The sequence below is a fragment of the Aplidium turbinatum genome, chromosome 1 (assembly GCF_918807975.1).
Source record: "Aplidium turbinatum chromosome 1, kaAplTurb1.1, whole genome shotgun sequence".
In the NCBI taxonomy this organism is placed as follows: Eukaryota; Metazoa; Chordata; class Ascidiacea; order Aplousobranchia; family Polyclinidae; genus Aplidium; species Aplidium turbinatum.
The window spans coordinates 63,315,031-63,334,282 of NC_137472.1; the positions used below are offsets into that span (position 1 = coordinate 63,315,031).

General features: G+C 38.9%; 2 protein-coding genes across 9 annotated transcripts in view; one reads left to right on the forward strand and one right to left on the reverse strand.

The window, feature by feature from the left end:
- The window catches only part of LOC145766021 (ATP-citrate synthase-like), a 363,348-nt gene that overhangs the window by 340,477 nt on the left and 3,619 nt on the right, over positions 1-19,252 (forward strand). The window lies entirely within an intron of this gene.
- LOC145767354 (protein N-terminal asparagine amidohydrolase-like) lies at positions 1,248-14,250 on the reverse strand. Of its 8 annotated transcripts, none has more exons than XM_082580603.1 (9): positions 14,021-14,248; positions 5,582-6,458; positions 5,286-5,385; positions 4,929-5,057; positions 4,112-4,274; positions 3,682-3,813; positions 2,938-3,175; positions 2,352-2,447; positions 1,248-2,195 (listed from the first exon to the last, which is right to left on the reverse strand). In XM_082580603.1, the coding sequence occupies exons 3-9, from the start codon at positions 5,358-5,360 to the stop codon at positions 1,958-1,960; spliced, it is 1,071 nt and encodes a 356-aa protein (XP_082436729.1). In that variant the 5' UTR covers positions 5,361-5,385; positions 5,582-6,458; positions 14,021-14,248; the 3' UTR covers positions 1,248-1,957. The 8 variants fall into 8 exon arrangements, with proteins under 8 accessions (XP_082436729.1, XP_082435641.1, XP_082437373.1 ...); XM_082579515.1 differs by having other exon boundaries at positions 5,476-6,458; positions 14,021-14,247; XM_082581247.1 differs by having other exon boundaries at positions 3,694-3,813; positions 5,476-6,458; positions 14,021-14,243.

The following is a 19,252-nucleotide window of genomic DNA, read 5'->3' on the forward strand; positions in this document are numbered from 1 at the left end:
AGCGCTAAAAAAGTTAAGAAGCACTGGTCTAGTGGGAGCGTCAACCCTTGTTAACACTGAGAATCCACACTCACAAACGGCAGTGCTAGATCCAAATGTAGCAATATCTGCTGCAAGGTTGAACACTTCACAGATCAGAAAACTAGAAACAAAATTTATTTACACTGATTGGATTGAAGAGAAAAAATGAACACTGCTTAAAAGATTACGGGTTTATATTTTGTATGCGTTGTCTGTCGTTGTCAACATCTCCACCATGAGATGGAACATGTTTGGACATATTCTGAGACTTCACCAGAACTCACCTCCCCAGAAAGCCCTTGAATTTGCGATAATTGGCAGCAAAAAGTACCAAGGCCGAAACGGACGTCACCGTACCAACTTATTACAACTGTTGAGATCTGACATCAGAAAAGCTGGCCTGGGATCCCTGCTCAGCAAATCACATCTCCATCGATTGCAAAACATCGCAAAGGACAAAACAGAATGGAGATCCTATCAACCTTGTTGAAAGACTGATCGAAGCCAGCGGATGTCAAACGATTTGGCTACACTGGCGGCGGAGACAGTTACAATAATAATGCGTAGTCTTCAAAAACCACTTGCTTTACCACTGCACATTTTGCGATTTATCACTGCACAAATTTGGTTTATCACTGCACAAATTGGTTATCACTGACCCTTAGAATTAGGTATGGTACCGAGAATAGCGACAGCTGATATCAAATAGCCTAATTTGTACCGGTTTGTAGGCCTGCAGGAAAACCATTCCCTCTTAGGCTCTTTGTTAGGTTATCATACTTTCCCAAAACATTTTCATTTTGCACAGTTTCTGACAATTTTTCTACCAACCTAACACGTGTTGGCCTTGGTTGAATTGAACATGTTGAGGTTGTCAAAGGAGGGGGTAGGGGGGGGGGGGCAAAATTGTTTAATCATCTTAGCTGTTGACTAAACAAAACAATTGTAGTTAATTGGGCCTAGGTTGGAGCTCTGCAACGAGAAAGATGGGCAAAATCATTATAATTGTAGCTGTTGCTCGAGAATGTTGGGATTTTGCCAGGGGGGGCATTTTTTTTTTATGGCCTGATTTACAGGCCTGATTTTAGGTATTATCAAAAATGAAAACAACAACAATAACAACGGTACTGATTAAAGAGACTTGCATGATCATCAATGCTTTGTCCGGCGACTCTGATAATATTATTCCTTAAAATAAATTCCAACAACAACCTGTCACGACTATGCATTGCATGACACATTCTATTTGAAATTTTGAATTTCAACCCATAAATAAATAAAAACAAATGCTTACAAAGCTATAATGATGCGGAGGTAGAAACATTTGCAACCAGCCCACATTCTTCATTACATTGATTCAACGTCTGAGACTACACAATGGATAAAAAATGTCGGATTTTGTCCCCTTTACTAATTTATGACCAAATTAACCAAAAAAAAAAATGCCAGCCAGAAAATTACACTTTTGTATCAACGTCTGTGTACGTTGAATAAACAAAATGAATTTCTACTCAGTTGTCTGGGTGAATCTGGCAATTAACAGGCAAAGTAAAATTAATTGAATTTAATTAAATCACAATTGTATTTGGTCAAATCCACAGTGAACAAAAACTGTCACTTTTACATTGATTCAACATCTTCAAACATTGGATCAATGTAAAAAAATTGAATTTGCTTTTTCAAAAGAAAATTGGGTCGAAGCGAAATACTTTGCAAAGAAAATTCTTTCAGGGGGAGACGAAATAAAGCAGAGAGGGGAAACTCAATTTATCTTTAAATAATGAACATTATCGTGATCAGGAACTTCTTGAGGCGAGTTGTGTAATTGAAAGTATTCGACAAACAATTCACAGCGTAGTTCGACAGAAAACAAAGATTTAACAATCTCGTTTATGACGTAACTGACAATATAGTGTTTTGACATCGTTGATTATTATTAACGTTGTATTTGCATTAAGAGGAAACTTTCAAGGGAAGTTAAGCGGGTTGTGAATAACTGGAGCAAATTCCGCGTCTTGCATTCGGAATCTCCTAAGAAACCTGGACCCACTCGACTCCTGTCTTCCTGAAGCGGATGGCTCCCTCTTTGAACACGGACTGCATCGGGTCGGGATGACTGAAGATGAACGCCAAGGAATCCCGGATGTGCGATTCGAAGTTCTCCGGCTCCACCTCTGGCGAAGTGGACAAGTGCCTGGTGATGCTCAGTGATGAGAAAATTGCAGGGATTGATGCCACACAATGCCAACAATCCTGGCACAAAGCTCATTGTTATTATCAATGGTTTAGTCAAGTTAACATCAAATGTCTATTGCTACCACAACACTCACTTTCGAATGATGCTGTCTGGCTGATCCAACCAGGCGGATATGGAAGGGAATGCATCGTAAGTGAAAGGTTTTATCACAATGTTGTTTGTGCTCCAGCTGGGAGCAATGGAAGAGGTTGACGATAATCAATAACGGGATACCAGAGTACAGCCAATGATTGGTTATAAACGCATAGCATGGAAGAGACAGTCGAATAGTTGTTGTAATGATCAGAATTTACTGGAAGAACAAGGAAAGCATACAACTAGAAATTGTAAACAAAACAAAATTACGCCTGAACAGTTCTTGATGTGCTGGTTGCTCGGTCATACTTTACAAAACAACAAACATACTGTGACGTCACAATGTTACATAGAAGTGCAAAGCGTCAATTCTCTTTCAGTTTACACCAATCTGGCGATAATCACCTTTATAATGATATTAAAGTATATATATCAACTTCTTGCGTTCTTCTGGTGACTATAAACTGCAAATTAATGCAAAAGATCATGACTTTGCTTCAGTAAATTGAGAGACTGATATTTGTATCTTTACACTAACGTGATAATACTGGATCACAAGAAGATTTTTTAAACTGTAGACTCACTCATAAATATCCTGCATGACCGATGGACCGTGAAGTGATTTGGCGCCACGTAGTGACGAGGCTGGTTCCTTAGCGGGATCTTCAAAGACAGCTGGAAATAACTCTCCGGTTGCCAAGGCAACGCCAAGACCAAAGATCACAGGACTCTTGATGGACCTACCATCTTGGTGGATCGTCTTCTGATTCAGCGTGGTGCAACAAAACGTCATCAAGTTGATGACCAAATTCTCGTACAAATCTAACATCAAGAAGATGAGGTTAACGTGGGAGTGGCAGATGATGACCGATAGTGACCTTCCGATGACCGATAGTGACCTTGCGTAACCCATTATTTCGTTTATTCTGTATTTAACATCGTCATAGCGAATCGATTGACTTAATCTTTAAATACACCAAAAGAGGCATCACTCTCAGCAGCCTTGGAAGCGATAAACGCGCGATGAATTGATCCCATCAACAATTCATACAGGGGACCACGATCCACTGAGCGATTCATGGCGACGTCACTCGTACGTCACCGAGATAGCAAATCAACCGAAACGAAAATATCAACTATCGAACTACCTCAGGTATTTCTGAGATATGAAACCAACACATCCACTGAACGGAGAAGAAGGTAGGCTATGCTAGTGCCAGATGGCGACATCAAAGTCTAGCGCTCCCTAGCACTCTTTCCCGTGCAGTCCGCGTACATCTTCCACATAGGGTCAGACCCTCGGCCGCAAAACCTCAAACTACGACCACACTGTTTCTTACCAACTCGAACGGAAGCAAACGCGTTAAGAATGTCTAGTGAGAGTTTTTGGGAGATTCCTCGATCGTCATCAAATCCTCCAACAATATGGAGATCAAATTCGACGTTCTCTGACGCCTCTCCTGAGGAGAAAACGTTGGAGGAAGTCAGATGCTAGACGTCAATGGTTGAATACAATATCACTACATGGCGGGGTAACGTAGCATTCAGACAACACCAGTATCGTTGACAGGGGGGTCAAAGGACACTTTTGGACCCGGGCCCGTAGCCTTTACAAATAGGCCGGAAACTTTAGTTACAACTACTCTAGTTACAACTGATAAATAAGTAACATAAACCATGAAAACTCTGAATGTGAAAGGGTGACTAAAATATTAAACAGTCGTTAATGAAATCGAGTAACAACGAAGAACAACCAACCTGATTTGTGACGCGACATCGATGACACGGTGTTGACCATAGTACGTACCCCGTCCACTGTGGTAGCCCCATCAAAGTGCCCCAGGGAAGTCATCTTGGTGCGACCACACCTCAGTACGACAGCGTGACAGGTCGTCATCATGTCGGTACCGATGCCTTCTATCTGAGGATCAGACAATAAGTTATCTATGACAACACTATTGGGTATAGTATGACAACACATTAGACGATAAATGAACAACATGGTTCCTTGGGTTGGATGCCATTCAATCCAACGTTTAAATTGAGATTTTAAGTAAATCTCTTGAAAAAATTTGTTCCCAGACTTTAATAAAAATTAAGATAGAAAGGTAATTTAAGTTCACATATTGACATGAATTAGATTACACAAAACTTGGGCACCAATTTTATAAATAAAAAATGGAAAAAAAGTTTACTGTACCAAAGTGGCATATCTCGGTGTCATGAATGATGTCACCTTGAATGATGTCACATGATGAATGATGCGGGATAAAGATTAGGCTACTTCAAACAAAAATGGAAAAACAGAAGCAAACGCTACAATAATAGCAGCATAGCACAACAACATAAACCAGCATAAATTGAGTGCAGGAATCCTTACCCTTGGGTTTGCATTAAACATATTATGAATGTTCAATTGTTCATACTAGCAGATTCTAGCTACGAAACAATTAACTTACGACAGTATATACTGTATTCATTTTGCAAAACTTATTTATAAAATAGTAAAAAAATTTGAAATTTTAGAAATACTGACTTCAAGGGAGACTCTGAATGAAGGCAATGACAGACTTACAGAATCATTTATCATTGTACTGGCAAGTTCCCGCTGGCTGACATAGAGGAATGAATGTTCCAGAGATATCAGACAAACTTTTTGCTTCTTCAAGGCTTCGTTTTGTTCATGGAAGTAGTTTTCATACTCCTGCAAAATCTGAATCTTTACATCAACAAGCATTGCTCCTAGTTAGTTAGCTGAGGAGAGATGGCTGTGGCTTCGAAATTTCGTGCCATTGTGTATTGGGCCTCAAAAAGTTATTTTTCAGACTAGAAATGAAGTTTTATTAGATGTTTTATTATCATAGCATTCCACAACACAAAGTTAAAATGCAGGCGAGCGCAGTAGAAGAGTATATTCACATTTTCATTCCACCTGTAAGAAACTGCTCAGGCTCTTCAACAAGCCATCGTCTTGCTGGATTTCATGGTCGTTTATGAACAGCGGCATATCACATCATTAGTTCCTGAAGGCTCTGCAAATACAGACATTATAAAAATGTAACTAATCAACATATCACTAGAGACAGAAAAAGTTATTACTATCAATAGAAGAATGAACTCACCACAAAGTTTGGTTGTGAACTCAAACCTACCCAACGACTGTGCATAACAAGCTGTTCATAGTGTGCAAATAAAGTGTTTTAAAATTTCAACTAAATATTAACCAACCTGCAAATGAAAAACAATGCAATTTAGCTTGAGTTTCAAAACAAAAATCAATCAGACACAGCAGCTTCTGAGAAGCATCAGACAGAACAGGCTGACCCCTCAAAAGAACAGCAAATTGATCATTCATTTTATGGTTTCTGGTCCCTTAAATCTCTAACTTTTATGTAAACACAGTCAGCAGTTGTGTGTCTTTGTTTTTACATTTTTTTTAATTCATTGAACGCAATGTAAACGTTAACATGATTTCTGGGGTTTACTTCTGTGACAAATCGTCATGGCAACAAATAATGCACAATCAGTTTCAACATACACCAGAAAACATGTCAAAATGTAAAAGGCAGTTAAACAAACATGACATTATACACATGAATGTACAGAGCAGTTTAAAATCAACACTGAATTATTAAATGGCAGGACATTAACCTTGATCCTACTGCCAAGTTGTATATGTTGGAATAAGGCAGAATATTTCTGCTCCATCCTGCAAACCAACTTACAAAGAGCACTGACACTATGACAGACCATCATGATAAAAGCAATCGCAAACACTCCACACTATTTATTGTATTCACCTATCACGGAGAGGAGATGCACATTACCAGTCTACTATTTTGAAAGGAAACACATTACTACAGTTAAAAATGTTGAAGAGAAAATCACAATCAGATAACATCGCGAGTGCAAAATACACTTTGCAACATACAGGCAGACTGACAGAGTTATTCAGCCACTCAACTCTTCAGAAGTCCATTGAATTTAAAGAATATTCCACAGGTTTCCAATATTGAAAGGATGAGTTTTCTTCTTCAGGTGTTTTAGTTGTGACATCATCAATGGGCTGTTTCCAGTACACATTGTCAATATAGTTGCTTCCTACCTGCAAAGTTAACAATAGAACTCAAGCACAATCTGACACAGACGATACGACTGGGGGCTGGTGAAGTAGGCCAAGCACTAAAAGTGTTTATTACCGAATGAATTTTTTGATTGAGGCTTGGTGAACTTTTAAACTTAGTGTGTTTAACGAGTTCAATAAACTGGCCTATACTGCATCCACTAGGCTATTCAGGTTTATAATTATTAAAAAGACAAGTTATATAATTAATTAATTAATACCGGTAGGCTACAGAATGTTTAGACAAGAAATTGTGTACACTAAGTGAAACAATACAATTATACATGCATTTTTCAGAGCATAAATGACCAAATCTATTTGCAGAGGAGGGCGTTGGCTAAACGGGTCTGCTACTATTCGGCGAGACCGATTCGGCGAGTCCGATTTGGCGAGTCCGATTCGACTAGTCCGATTCGGCGAGTTCCCTATTCGGCGAGAGCCTTTTTCGGCGAGTGCCCTATTCGGCGAGTTTTTAAAATGTTTGAAAGGAAATTATCGGGTACCGTAGCCTAATTATAATTGCCGTTTTTACATCGTTTTAACGTCGCTAAACGTTGAAATCGTGCAGAAAGGAATAAAAATAAAATGTTTGAACTATTAAATTAAAATTCGTCACGTCAGTTCAGTTGTTTTTGACCATCATATGAAAAACAGTAGCCTACACGTCAACATAGCAAAGGTGTAGAAAAAGGTAGAAGCGACAAAACGCGAACGTTAAAACGTGCTTGTGACCGAAGTAAGTTATTGAGTTGAAAGAAACATACGCGTCGACTTCTGGGGGGCGGCGCCCCCCGTAAATTTATGGTTGAGGGGCAACAAAAATGGTGATGACAAGTGGTGTTTCAAAGATAAAGCACTTCGCGAAAGAGATTTAGATAATTTAAACAGACTTAAAGAATGCCGAAAGCAAGAAAAGCCTACGTTGCTCTTGCCCGCAAAGTCTTCCCGCTGTGAGACAATTATGATTCAACAGAACGCATTGCTTTCTTCGCAATGTGTGAGAATTAAATCAAAAACCGATAAAAAAAAAATGTGTTTAATGGTCTTGGTCGCAGATATTGCCTGCATTAACGACGTCTCTTACCGCTATTATCACCTAGCTAACCTGACATCATTGTTTTATGCGGCCGCTAAGGTTTGACATTGACTTTAACGATCATGGAATGTTACGTAATAATAAGAACGATTATATCCTACACGGAAAAATAAAAAAATGATCTCCTCTTTCTGTTTTGTCTCGTGAGCTTTGCATATTGCTCAACAAGTGCATAAAGTTTAGAATTGACAAGAAATCATTGAATTTGAAAATTAAGTTTGAATCACTGCAAATAAACGTATTCAAAACTTTTACTTAGGCCGACGCGATTTCACACTCCGTCATCTACGTCGACAATGGTTTTTAGTGCGTTCATTTTGAAAATTGCCGAGCTGGAGACAACAGCTTGTCCCGTGTTAGTTGAACTTGTCTTTTTGAGGTGAAAATCACTTGCGAACATCTCGACCTTTACTCGAGTATATAGCCTACTGTGTTCAATAAAAGACTACAAAGACTTTCAATAAAAAACAGAAGAGAAAACACTTCGCCGTTGTCAACGCTTTGAAAGGAAGTAAACTAATTAGCAAAACGAGGTTAATAAAGCTGATAGTGGGTTTTCACTCTGCTTGAGATCATGATTTTTTGCGTTTTATTTCGATAACTTCACTGTCTTGATCGTTGTTATTCACTCGCCCGAAAAGGAAATGAATCGGCTTGTTTTCCAACAGTTCCAATTATGAGCTAACAATATCAAATTTTTTAGGACTAGGCGTACTGCATGCGTAAAACTAATCCTTTTAAGCAGCGCTTCTAATAAATTCGGTTTGCGACCTATTTGTTAATATAAACAAGACACTAAGCTTAATCAAAGACTATTTTAATTGAGTAAAATAGCGTTATGGTTATGACGTCATCACCTTTCTCGCCCCCCAAGGTTTTTTGAAAAGTCGGCGCCTATGGAAAGAAATTTGGCACGGTCGCAACACCTTCAGAAAAATTTAAGATATGAAGGGAAAATAAAACAAAGAAACTGTTACGAAAAAAAAATCATGTTTATGTCTATAAGTTAGTACTTTTGAATAGTTAAAATGATTAGTTTGGATCAACAAATGTGTGGCCTACAGCTTGGATTGAAAGGAAATTATCGGGTACCGTAGCCTAGTTATCCCGACCAGCAAAAATTTGTTCCAAGAACACAGTTCATTTTTACATTGTAGTAACAGAATAAAAAGGCTAACCAAATGTGTGGCCTATCATGTTAACGTCGCTAAATGTTGAAATCGTGTAGAAAAGGGAGCTTTTGCTGACTAGGATACTTTGAAACTGAGAAACATCCACAGAAGCCTTTCGATTTGTTCCAAGAACCCAGTTAGCCTAACAGTTCATTTTTACATTGTAGTAACAGAATGAAAAGGCTAACCAAATGTGTGGCCTACAGCTTGGATTGAAAGGAAATTATCGGGTACCGTAGCCCAGTTATCCCGACCAGCAAAAATTGCCGTTTTTACATCGTTTTAACGTCGCTAAATGTTGAAATCGTGTAGAAAAGAGAACTTTGCTTACTAGGATACGTTGAAGCTGAGAAACATTCACAGAAGCCCTTCGAATTGTTCCAAGAGCCCATTTAGCATAACATTTCATTTGTACATTGATTCAACGTCTGAATACATTATCTCAAAAATGCAACGTATCGTAGGGCTTCTGTGAATGTTTTTCAGTTTCAACGTATCCTAGTCAGCAAAGTTCTCTTTTCTACACGATTTCAACGTTTAGCGACGTTAAAACGATAGGCCACACATTTGGTTAGCCTTTTCATTCTGTTACTACAATGTAAAAATGAACTGTTAGGCTAACTGGGTTCTTGGAACAAATTTTTGCTGGTCGGGATAACTAGGCTACGGTACCCGATAATTTCCTTTCAATCTAAGGTGTAGGTCACACATTTGTTGATCCAAACTAATCATTTTAACTATTCAAAAGTACTAACTTATAGACATAAACATGATTTTTTTTTGTAACATTTTCTTTGTTTTATTTTCCCTTCATATCTTAAATTTTTCTGAAGGTGTTGCGACCGTGCCAAATTTCTTTCAACTCAATAACTGACTTCAGTCACAAGCACGTTTTAACGTTCGCGTTTTGTCGCTTCTACCTTTTTCTACACCTTTGCTATGTTGACGTGTATTGTTTTTGATATGATGGTTAAAAATAAAAATAACTGAACTGACATGACGAATTTTAATTTAATAGTTCAACCATTTTATTTTTATTCCTTTCTGCACGATTTCAACGTTTTGCGACGTTAAAACTATGTAAAAACGGCAATTGTAATTAGGCTACGGTACCCGATAATTTCCTTTTAAAAATTTCAAAAACTTGCCGAATAGGGCACTCGCCGAAAAAGGCTCTCGCCGAATAGGGAACTCGCCGAATCGGACTAGTCGAATCGGACTCGCCGCATCGAACTCGCCGAAACGGGCCATTCCGTGGCTAAACAGTGTTGCGCTAATGCGCTACCCGCCATTTTAGAAGTAGCGCGTTAATCGCTACTTCTAGTTCAACTTTGGCTAAAGTAGGACGCGCTACCTTCTGCTTCCTTCACTACTTTTGTTTTAAACTGACACAAGAAACACTTTGCAACAATAGAAATGACCTTGAAATCGAATATCATTTGTTTACAAGCTGCCATTTCAATGTCATTTTAGAAATTTATTGTTACGCATCATTCAAAAATACAAGCATTACAAAATGCGAGTTGCCGAGTCCTGCCGTTTTGGCTTCAGGACATCTTTACCAATGAAGAAATGTCTCTCCACCGCAGGATAGGAAGGAATAGGGGTATATATTTAATGAAGACATGTTTTAAATCGGCACTGGGAAAGCACAATGCATATTGACTTGCTTTCTGTCGAAAAATGGGTCTCCACAATTGACTTTTCTTTTGGTGCTAATGTTTTATGTGATGGCACTAATACACCAAAAAAATTCATTCTTGAAGTCGTGATTAGTGTTGGTATCACTCTTGTTGGTATCAATGTGGTTTGATGTTTGTTGCAGTTGAATTATTTCTGAGTTGATGTTTTCACGCATTGTTTCCACAAAAAATCTCAAAAACAAGTCATTTTTTCACTTTAAATTGGAAAGTAGCAAACAATGGGAATGCAACTGAAATGCAACATGCTACCACTACATTAGAAAAAAGTAGCGCCACTACTCCAACAAAAATGCAACGCTGCTACCACTACCAAAAAGTAGCAGTGTTACAAGAATAGCATGCAACTGCCCACACTGCCCATTTGTGGTGATACATTAGCGCTCAGAACTTGTTTTTGAACTTTACTATTCCACACCATTTTAGCATTGCAAGTATTAACACACGAGAGAAAATATGTGTATCTGTGATTTGCAGTCCTTAACACTTTAGATCAGGGGTGACAAACCTTTTTGTGGTCGCGGGCCACTTTGTCAATTACACATGAGTTATCGGGCCACACAACTTTTTAATCGTAACCTACTATGAAATCTTTTAGAAGCGACTCAAGATATTATTCATGAAAAGTATCAAACGGCAGATAAAAGAGATGCAACCTAGTTCGTACCATGAACAGTTCGTACCATCTGTTTGTACCTTGAAAAGATCGAGAGAAAATTTTTTAAAAAAGCCGAAGTTGCTGATCGCAGTTTCCGCAATCATTTTAAAATTTTCCCCCTGAAAAGATCAAGAGAAAAAATAGCTTAAAACCGAAGTCCGCTGATCGCAGTTCCCGCAAACATTTTTCCGCTAACCCTAACCATAGAGTAATCTATGCTCTAACCCTAACCCTCGCTGATCGCATTTTCCGCAAACATTTTTTCCTCAGTTTCTGTTACCCCTTACCCTAATTCTAACCATAGAGTAATCTATGCTCTAACCCTTGCTGATTGCAGTTTCCGCAAACATTTTTCCACAGTTTCCGCTAACCTTTACCCTAATCCCTAACCATAGAGTGATCTATGCTCTAACCCTTGCTGATCACAGATTCCGCAAACATTTTTCCGCAGTTTCCGCTTACCCTAACTCTAACCATAGAGTAATCTATGCTCTAACCCTCGCTGATCGCAGTTTCCACAAACATTTTTCCGCAGTTTTGCAATTTCCGCTAACTGCAATTTCCGCTAACTGCAATTTCCGCTAACCGCAGTTTCCGCTAACCTTAACCCTCGAGTTTGTTTCAAATTGTTTGGGGAAACTCCGATCAGCAACTTCGGCTTTGTGCTATTAAACTGCGATCAGCGACTTCAGCTTTTTTTAATTTTTTCTCTCGATGTTTTCAGGGTACGAACTGACTGTACGAATGGTTCAAGGTACGAACTCGGTTGCACCCAGATAAAAGTAATAAAACCCACACAATTGAAACTATCTTGTAAAACGCAGAAACAAAACATACAACAGTAAAAAATAAAAACAAATCAACTTGAGCAAAAAGGATAGAGCAACAGTACTTGCACTGACAATGAAGACAGTTTAATTTTCGATTTGCTTTCATATATATGAGTTTTGAGTACATATAATTTCTTCTTTTTTTTGGCTCTATCCTTTTTGCTCAAGTTGACTAAATGCTTCAACCATTATGCTCCGAAACAACAAATCAGTTAATGAAATTTCTTTTTCAAACAACAAACCAAAGCGGATGCAACCTAGTTCGTACCCTGAACAGTTCGGACCCTTAGTTCGTACCCTGAAAAGATCAAGAGAAAAATTTAAAAAAAGCAGTTTCCGCAAACATTTTAAAATTTTCCCCCTGAAAAGATCGAGAGAAAGATAGCACAAAACCGAAGTCGCTGATCGCAGTTTCCGCTAACCCTAACCATGCTCTAACCCTAACCCTCGCTGATCGCAGATTCCGCAAACATTTTTCCGTAGTTTCCGCTAACCGTTACCCTAGTCCCTAACCCTAACTATAGAACAATCTATGCTCTCATTCACCCTAACCCTCGCTGATCGCAGTTTCCGCAAACATTTTTCCGTAGTTTCCGCTCACCTTTACCCTAACTATAGAGCAGTTTCCGCAAACATTTTTATGCAGTTTTTGCTAACCGCAGTTTCGGCTTACCCTAACTCTAAGTTTCTAACCATCGAGTAAACTATGCTCTCTAGCCCTCGCTGATCCCAGTTTCCGCAAATATTTTTCCGCAGTTTTGCAGTTTCCACTAACCGCGGTTTCCGCTAACCCTGACCCTCGAGTTTGTTTGTGGAAACTTCGATCAGCGACTTCGGCTTTGTGCTATTAAACTGCGATCAGCAACTTCGACTTTTTTTACTTTTTTTTCTCGATCTTTTTAGGGTACGAACTGAGGGTCCGAACTGTTCAGGGTACGAACTAGGTTGCACCCAACCAAAGCCCACGCGAATCATACAGCTGAAGCTATCTAATGCAGCATTGAAGCATAAAATATTAAAAAATAACATTGAAGCATTGAGTTTTTTTGCTTAGTGGGATTTTTGGACAGTTTTTTTGCTTGACTAAGCATTCAATATTAGGTCAAACAGACGATGTGGCAACTCTCAACTGCATAGGCCTACTAAGATTTTCATAAAACGCATATATAAAACATATATATTATAATGAAGGCATAAAACAGCTAGATGTCTTTTGTCTTTAATGCATGAGCGATTGTCAAATAGTTTTGCGGGCCGCACAAAATTCTTTAACGGGCCGCAGGTTCATCACCTCTTCTTTAGATTATAAAAGAAAGCCGATGTCGCTGATCGAAGTTTCTGCAAACATTACAAAATTTTCCAGTTTGGATGTACTTTTTTCTCGATCTTTTTAGGGGACGAAATCGGGAAACGGCATGTTCAGGGGATGGAATAGGTTGTACTCAATTTACAGTACCGTTACAGGGTTGACCTTTACAATTTGTAGGGACCTGTTATGAATATCTATTGTTTTCAACCTTGTGCAAACTGTTTTTTCTCTTAACCAGTTCACAAAAATCCAAATTTTGCACTCAACACAATAGCTTTAATAAAACTTTAGCAGGAAAGATTCCTCTCCAGCATATAATTGTTTGTAGAGCTTGGAGTTGCGTTCTTGTATTTGAGTGCCACGTGATTTTAAGACCAAAATTGATAAGGAACTTCACATAACACAAGCAACCCCAAGCTCAATGCACACTAAAAGTTTAATCACTCACATTTGTACTTGTAGTGTCACAATTGTCTTCCTTTGTAGTTAAACCAGAAAAATAAAATGCAGAAAAAAACTTTAAGTCCAAGTTTAGATGAAATGTTTTGTTTTCATTGTTTTCTAACTTTTAAAATGAGCTTGCAACTTTTAATGTCACTCTCTACTGCTTTCCGCTTATTTTTTAATTCTATCAGAAGCTTTTGACGTTTGATTTCAACATCAAGCAGATGAATCAATGGAGATGTTCTTTTTCTGCAAGCAATCCTCATTGATATCAAGACAGTTGGTTAAAGCAACAAATTTATTTTGCAAAAACAAATAGGCCTACTGTACTGTACCGGTAGCTGGAAATAGCGACTTGATTAAAGTAAAATTTTGAATGTCAATATCGGTACCACATTTTGTGTACCACTTGGTGGAAACATCCAAAACCAACTTCAAGCCAAATTTTATAAAAGCATAAATTTTGATCAAAAATCTTCCTTAGCAGCCCAACCACACACACCACTGATGATAAAAAATTGTAATACAAATGGTGTTGCCAGATCATTCCATGTTAGTTGGTTGGTTTTCAATATTTATTCTCGGACTAACAAAACCTTTGATAGGTTTTTATTCTTGGCAGTTTTGCATACTTGTGTAAGCTTAAACCACTGATGCAAGGCTGGATGCAGATGTGAATTTTTTTAACTTCTGCTATGCTCCGAAACTCCCACAAATTTGTGTTAATTTCCACCAGCTTCAGCTCTCCAAGGTGAGTTCCCATTAAGGGTTGAGAAAAGTTTGTCAGTTCTGCTCCACTAAATCTTCTCACATATTATGCCAAATTCATTCAACCACGATTTCATGGCTAGGCAATTTAACGTACCACACTGTCCGAAGGACACAACTCAATCATGCATAACGCATATGACACCACTGGTGTTTTTGTCACAATTTTCCTTATAAACTCAATTGATTGCAGTCACTAAGATCCTTCTTGCACTCAGTTCAGTTGCAGAATCGAACCCACGCAATCGAAATGACTAGGCCTACTCCTTTACCCTAACCCATTAGGCCTCGCTGGTCGTGGCGATACATTCAGGTAAATTTCTTTGTGTCAACATCTTTCGAGAAAGAATCTGTAGGGACCCGTGATGAATTTCCATTGTTTTTAACTTTCTTCAAAATGTAATTCTCTCATTATATTTGTGTTTCTTAAAAAACTCACTTGTGGTGAACAAATAATTGACAAATCGTTTTCCACTCCAATAACTCAACCGCAGATTTTTCCAGGATTCTGTTCTATACCGGTAGCGATTGATGGCTCAATTTTCTCCGTTTTAGCAAAACGTTGCATTATGACGTCAAATCGTGTAAGTTCATCAACAATAACTTTTTAAGAAATAGCTTCAGTTTCAAGTTGTTGCTGTGAAATAACAACCATTTAATATCTCCGTAATTTACCTCCATGACGAGATCTTAACATGATTTCACCTGTGCTGTTCTACAATCGCAAACATATTGTTGGAATATGTCAATTTTAAATTACGTAATTGCTTGCTTTTTCTTTTATTTTGAAAGTGCTTTATATAGGTCTACCTCCGCACAAACAAGTTTTACACATAAGCATAACAATAATCCTTATTTTCAATTCAAAAATCTATTCAATTTTAAACAACGCTAGTTCAAAAATTGGTGTTCTAATTTCTGCAATTCAAACTTACAAATAAAAAAATTCTTTGAGACTCATTGCGTTACCGGTAGGGCAAGCTGGGGTAAGATGATCACGGGGGCAAGATGATCACCCCGATTTATTTTCTTTTAAAATGAAGCTTTAACAAAATGCTGCCAAGTAGCGTTAGCTCTACCAAAGCGCCATTTTACATGTAATTTTCAGCCATTTTAGACTAGCCGTTTAGGACTTGTGCTGAAAAACGTGATTTTGGTAGCTAAAAGTAAAATTGCGAAATCACAAAAAGCAGGTGATAACGTTGTTTTTGAAGAATGTCAGAAAAGCGAAAGTATGCACATTAGATAGGGCGTCAATTCATAATTTAGCCTTGCTTCTTACAGCTCGTTAGTATTTTTAAGTTTCAACAGAGTGCAGTTGAAAATAAAATGTTTGGCATGGGGCAAGATGATCACTTGCACGTGGGGCAACTTGATCAGGGTGATCATCTTGCCCCACTTGAAATAATTTTGGACAGTATAATTATGCTAGTTTGAGACTAATTTAAATGAGTGGATTTATAGTTAAAATTGCTTGCTCATTTCCTGGTTAACCTCGTGAAATACCATAAAGTGACATCTTCATGAATTAGCCTACTGTAATTTTATTGCAGATCTTTTGATTAAGGCCTACCATACTTCATAACATATTTACTTTTTCTTCTGAAAGAATTAGGCTATGGTATGGTTTGATTGGTTTATTTTTTTGTTGTGCAATAGCATAACCGCAATATCATTAAATGATGCAGCACGCTTAACGAACACAATTGAAACAAAGAAAAATAACAAATGTAGCCTACACTGCATCGTTGATAAGTAAATCACAACGGGAAGCTGCGAAGTGACCATGACGGTCTTCGAGTCAAGCAGCCACCCTCAGCCAAGTCGATGACAAACATTTACTAAACAGTAGCCTACACTGATATCTACATGTACTTATCTACATCTGCCCAATATCTACACTAGCAACAAAGAGTCAAGACAGAAACAAACTTGCATCCATGATATGTCAAAATTACAAGTTCCAATATTAGGTATTGATAGTTGTAGAATGTAGATGGAGACTTCATTGTAGTAAATATTACCGAAAAATCGAGAGTAGTTCCATATATCGCGAGAATCGACTCTTTTGAAGATGGCGAATACGAGGAAGTATTTTTGAAGAAAATGCAGTGCTTACCAGGAAATTTTGAAAAGCTTCTTTTTGTAATTGATGAAGAATGATAGTGCTTCATTCACGAAAAGTGATATTGTTCACAAATTGCCGTCACGTCACTTCAGGAGTGGAAGCGAGATAAAATCACACCAACTATATTTTAATGCCAACCTGTCCGCATTTAATTTGTAAAAACTTTGTCTAAGATTCTCCAAGCAGGGCCCAACTATAAGGGAAGCACATTTATATTTGGGGTGCAGAATAAAAATCAACGTTTGTGTATAGGGAATAGCCTTTTATGAAATCAGACGATTAACATTCCTAAATTAGTATTTTTTTGACATTTCTGCATGCTACAGTAAAGAATTGGGTTTTGTTCAATTGTACCCCATGATTTACCCTTTTATAGTAGTCTACCTATGGCCCTGCTGCTGAGCAATGTGCCGTGTGTTTGAATGTTTTTTTGTTGTTCGTTTGAAAGATTCTTTTGCAGTTCACGCATTGCATACCAATCGTTGTTTTTCATAATGTTAGTCGCTTGCCTCTTCAATTTGAGGCTACACCAAGTTGTTTCTATTTTTGATAATAAACCCCACCTCACAGAATGCGTAAAATGTATGATCACCTTGCCCCATATGTGTGATCATCTTGCCCCAGTACTGGCGCAAGTTGATCATCTTGTCCACATTTTTTCAAATGGCTATAGATTCTCATGCTGTTGGCTTATAATGCAAAGCATGCTACCATTAGATGCGCTGATGAACACATGCTTTTGTAATGCTAAGAATTTGTAAATATCTTTTAAACTTTGAATTTTATGGAGATTTTAACCTTGATCATCTTGCCCCACCTTCCCCTACCTCTGTTCCATCGCAGCTTTGTTACGCCAGCAGCGTACCGTATCTGATGTCATCAGTGGGTAATATTCACTTTAAATCATAAAAGACCTGTAAACCCCTGCAAATCCGTTCATTAACGTGCTGGTAGCCGGTAGGTCTATATCGACCTTTGTAGTTACCCAGACAGCAAATCAGTTGTTTATTACGTTGATTCAACGTCTGCGGACAATGTAATCAATGTCAAAAACGACTGAGTTGCTGTCTGGGTAGTTAGTATCTTTTTCGTCCCGAAGCGTTAATGACGAAAAAAAAATAATTGCTGATTGACTGATTCTTCTTCTTTCGTATGAGAGGTTGGTTTTAGGACTACGTTTCATTGGGGTCAAATGTCCGGGTATTCTTCGAGCAGCCACTTGATTGTAGATTCCTCCAGCGTTGACAGGGCAACTGCCCTTGGAGGAGTAAACGTCGGGCAGTGGTAGAGGATGTGGTCTGCTGTCTGTTCTTCTGCACCACAGCTGCATGCCGCAGATGTTGATAGGCTCCATATGTGCATCAAGGATGTGAAGCGCCCAACACCTGTGAGGAGGCAATTCAGCCGTACCCAGGCAGGTCGGCTGAGCTCCTTTCCTGGTGGCATGGGTCCAGCGTCAGGGACAAAGGTGTGGAGTCTGGAGGTGTTGTGTGTCCATTCCTCTTGCCAGGTACTGGTGATTCAGGATGAGGCACTGGTGTTGTGCTCCAGCAAGGATTGTGCTTGAGCGACAAAGGGGTTTCTCGTTTTGAGGCGTTTCTTTATTACCGACCTGGTGATGTAGCTGTGGAGCTCGTGGTGTGGCTCCAGTGACCGGCGAGACAGGGAGAGTGTGGCAGCTCTGCGGCGAAGCTCAGCAAGGGCGATGCCTGAAATAACTGGTAAAACTCAGAGAGAGAGAGAGAGATATTGTTTATTTGCCTTTCTAATACGACTCGATATAAAGAAACACAATTACATACAAATCAATATATGGCAATAGAAAGGTCTGGCAGCACCGAACAACCTTGCGGTTAACCAGTCAAGGTGCTGCCTGTCATCAGTCATCTTACATTGCAGCATCAGACATTATAACTGTATTACTAAAACATAATGATGGATGGAACAGTAGCTTCGAAATCGAATTGAACATATAAGGTTTTAAGGTTTAATTCAGTAGGTTTTAAGGTTTAATTCAGTAGGTGTAGGTTTCCGGCATCCCGATACAATACGCAAGGCATCGTTGATGGGTTTGTCAAGCAAGTGAGTATGAGCACTGCGACACCATACAGGGGCGTAGTGCTCCGCAGTGGAATGGACAAGAGCCAGAGTTTTGGTGCGCAGAGTTGGTGCTGTCGCACCCCAGCTCGTATCTGTCAGTCGACGAATAAGGGCAACGCCTGATGTTTCATTCTTGCGGAGTGATTCCAAGTAGTGTCGGTACGGTACGTGACAGTCCTGTCCAACTAACGCCGAGATAGACTTGTGTGGGGTTAAAGGGGAGGATGTTTCCATCGATATTGATGGTCAGCTCATGCTTTGCTTCCTTGTTGTTTAGATGGAAAGCTGTCGACACTGTTTTAGAATTACTGAGCTTGAATCTCCACTTGTGGAGGTAGTCTGACATCTTAGCCATATCTTGAGTTAGTGTCCTTTTCAGCGGAGATCATTCCGAAGCGTTATGCATCATAGCCAGGTCGTCTGCTTAGGCATACAGCTTAGATGTTGTTGGTGGAAGGTCATGGATGTAAACATTAAAAAGGAGTGGAGCTAGGACGGATCCCTGAGGAACACCGTTCTTGAGGCGTCTTGGCCTGCTTCTTCGTCTGCGTCCGGTGGTGAGGGTGAAACT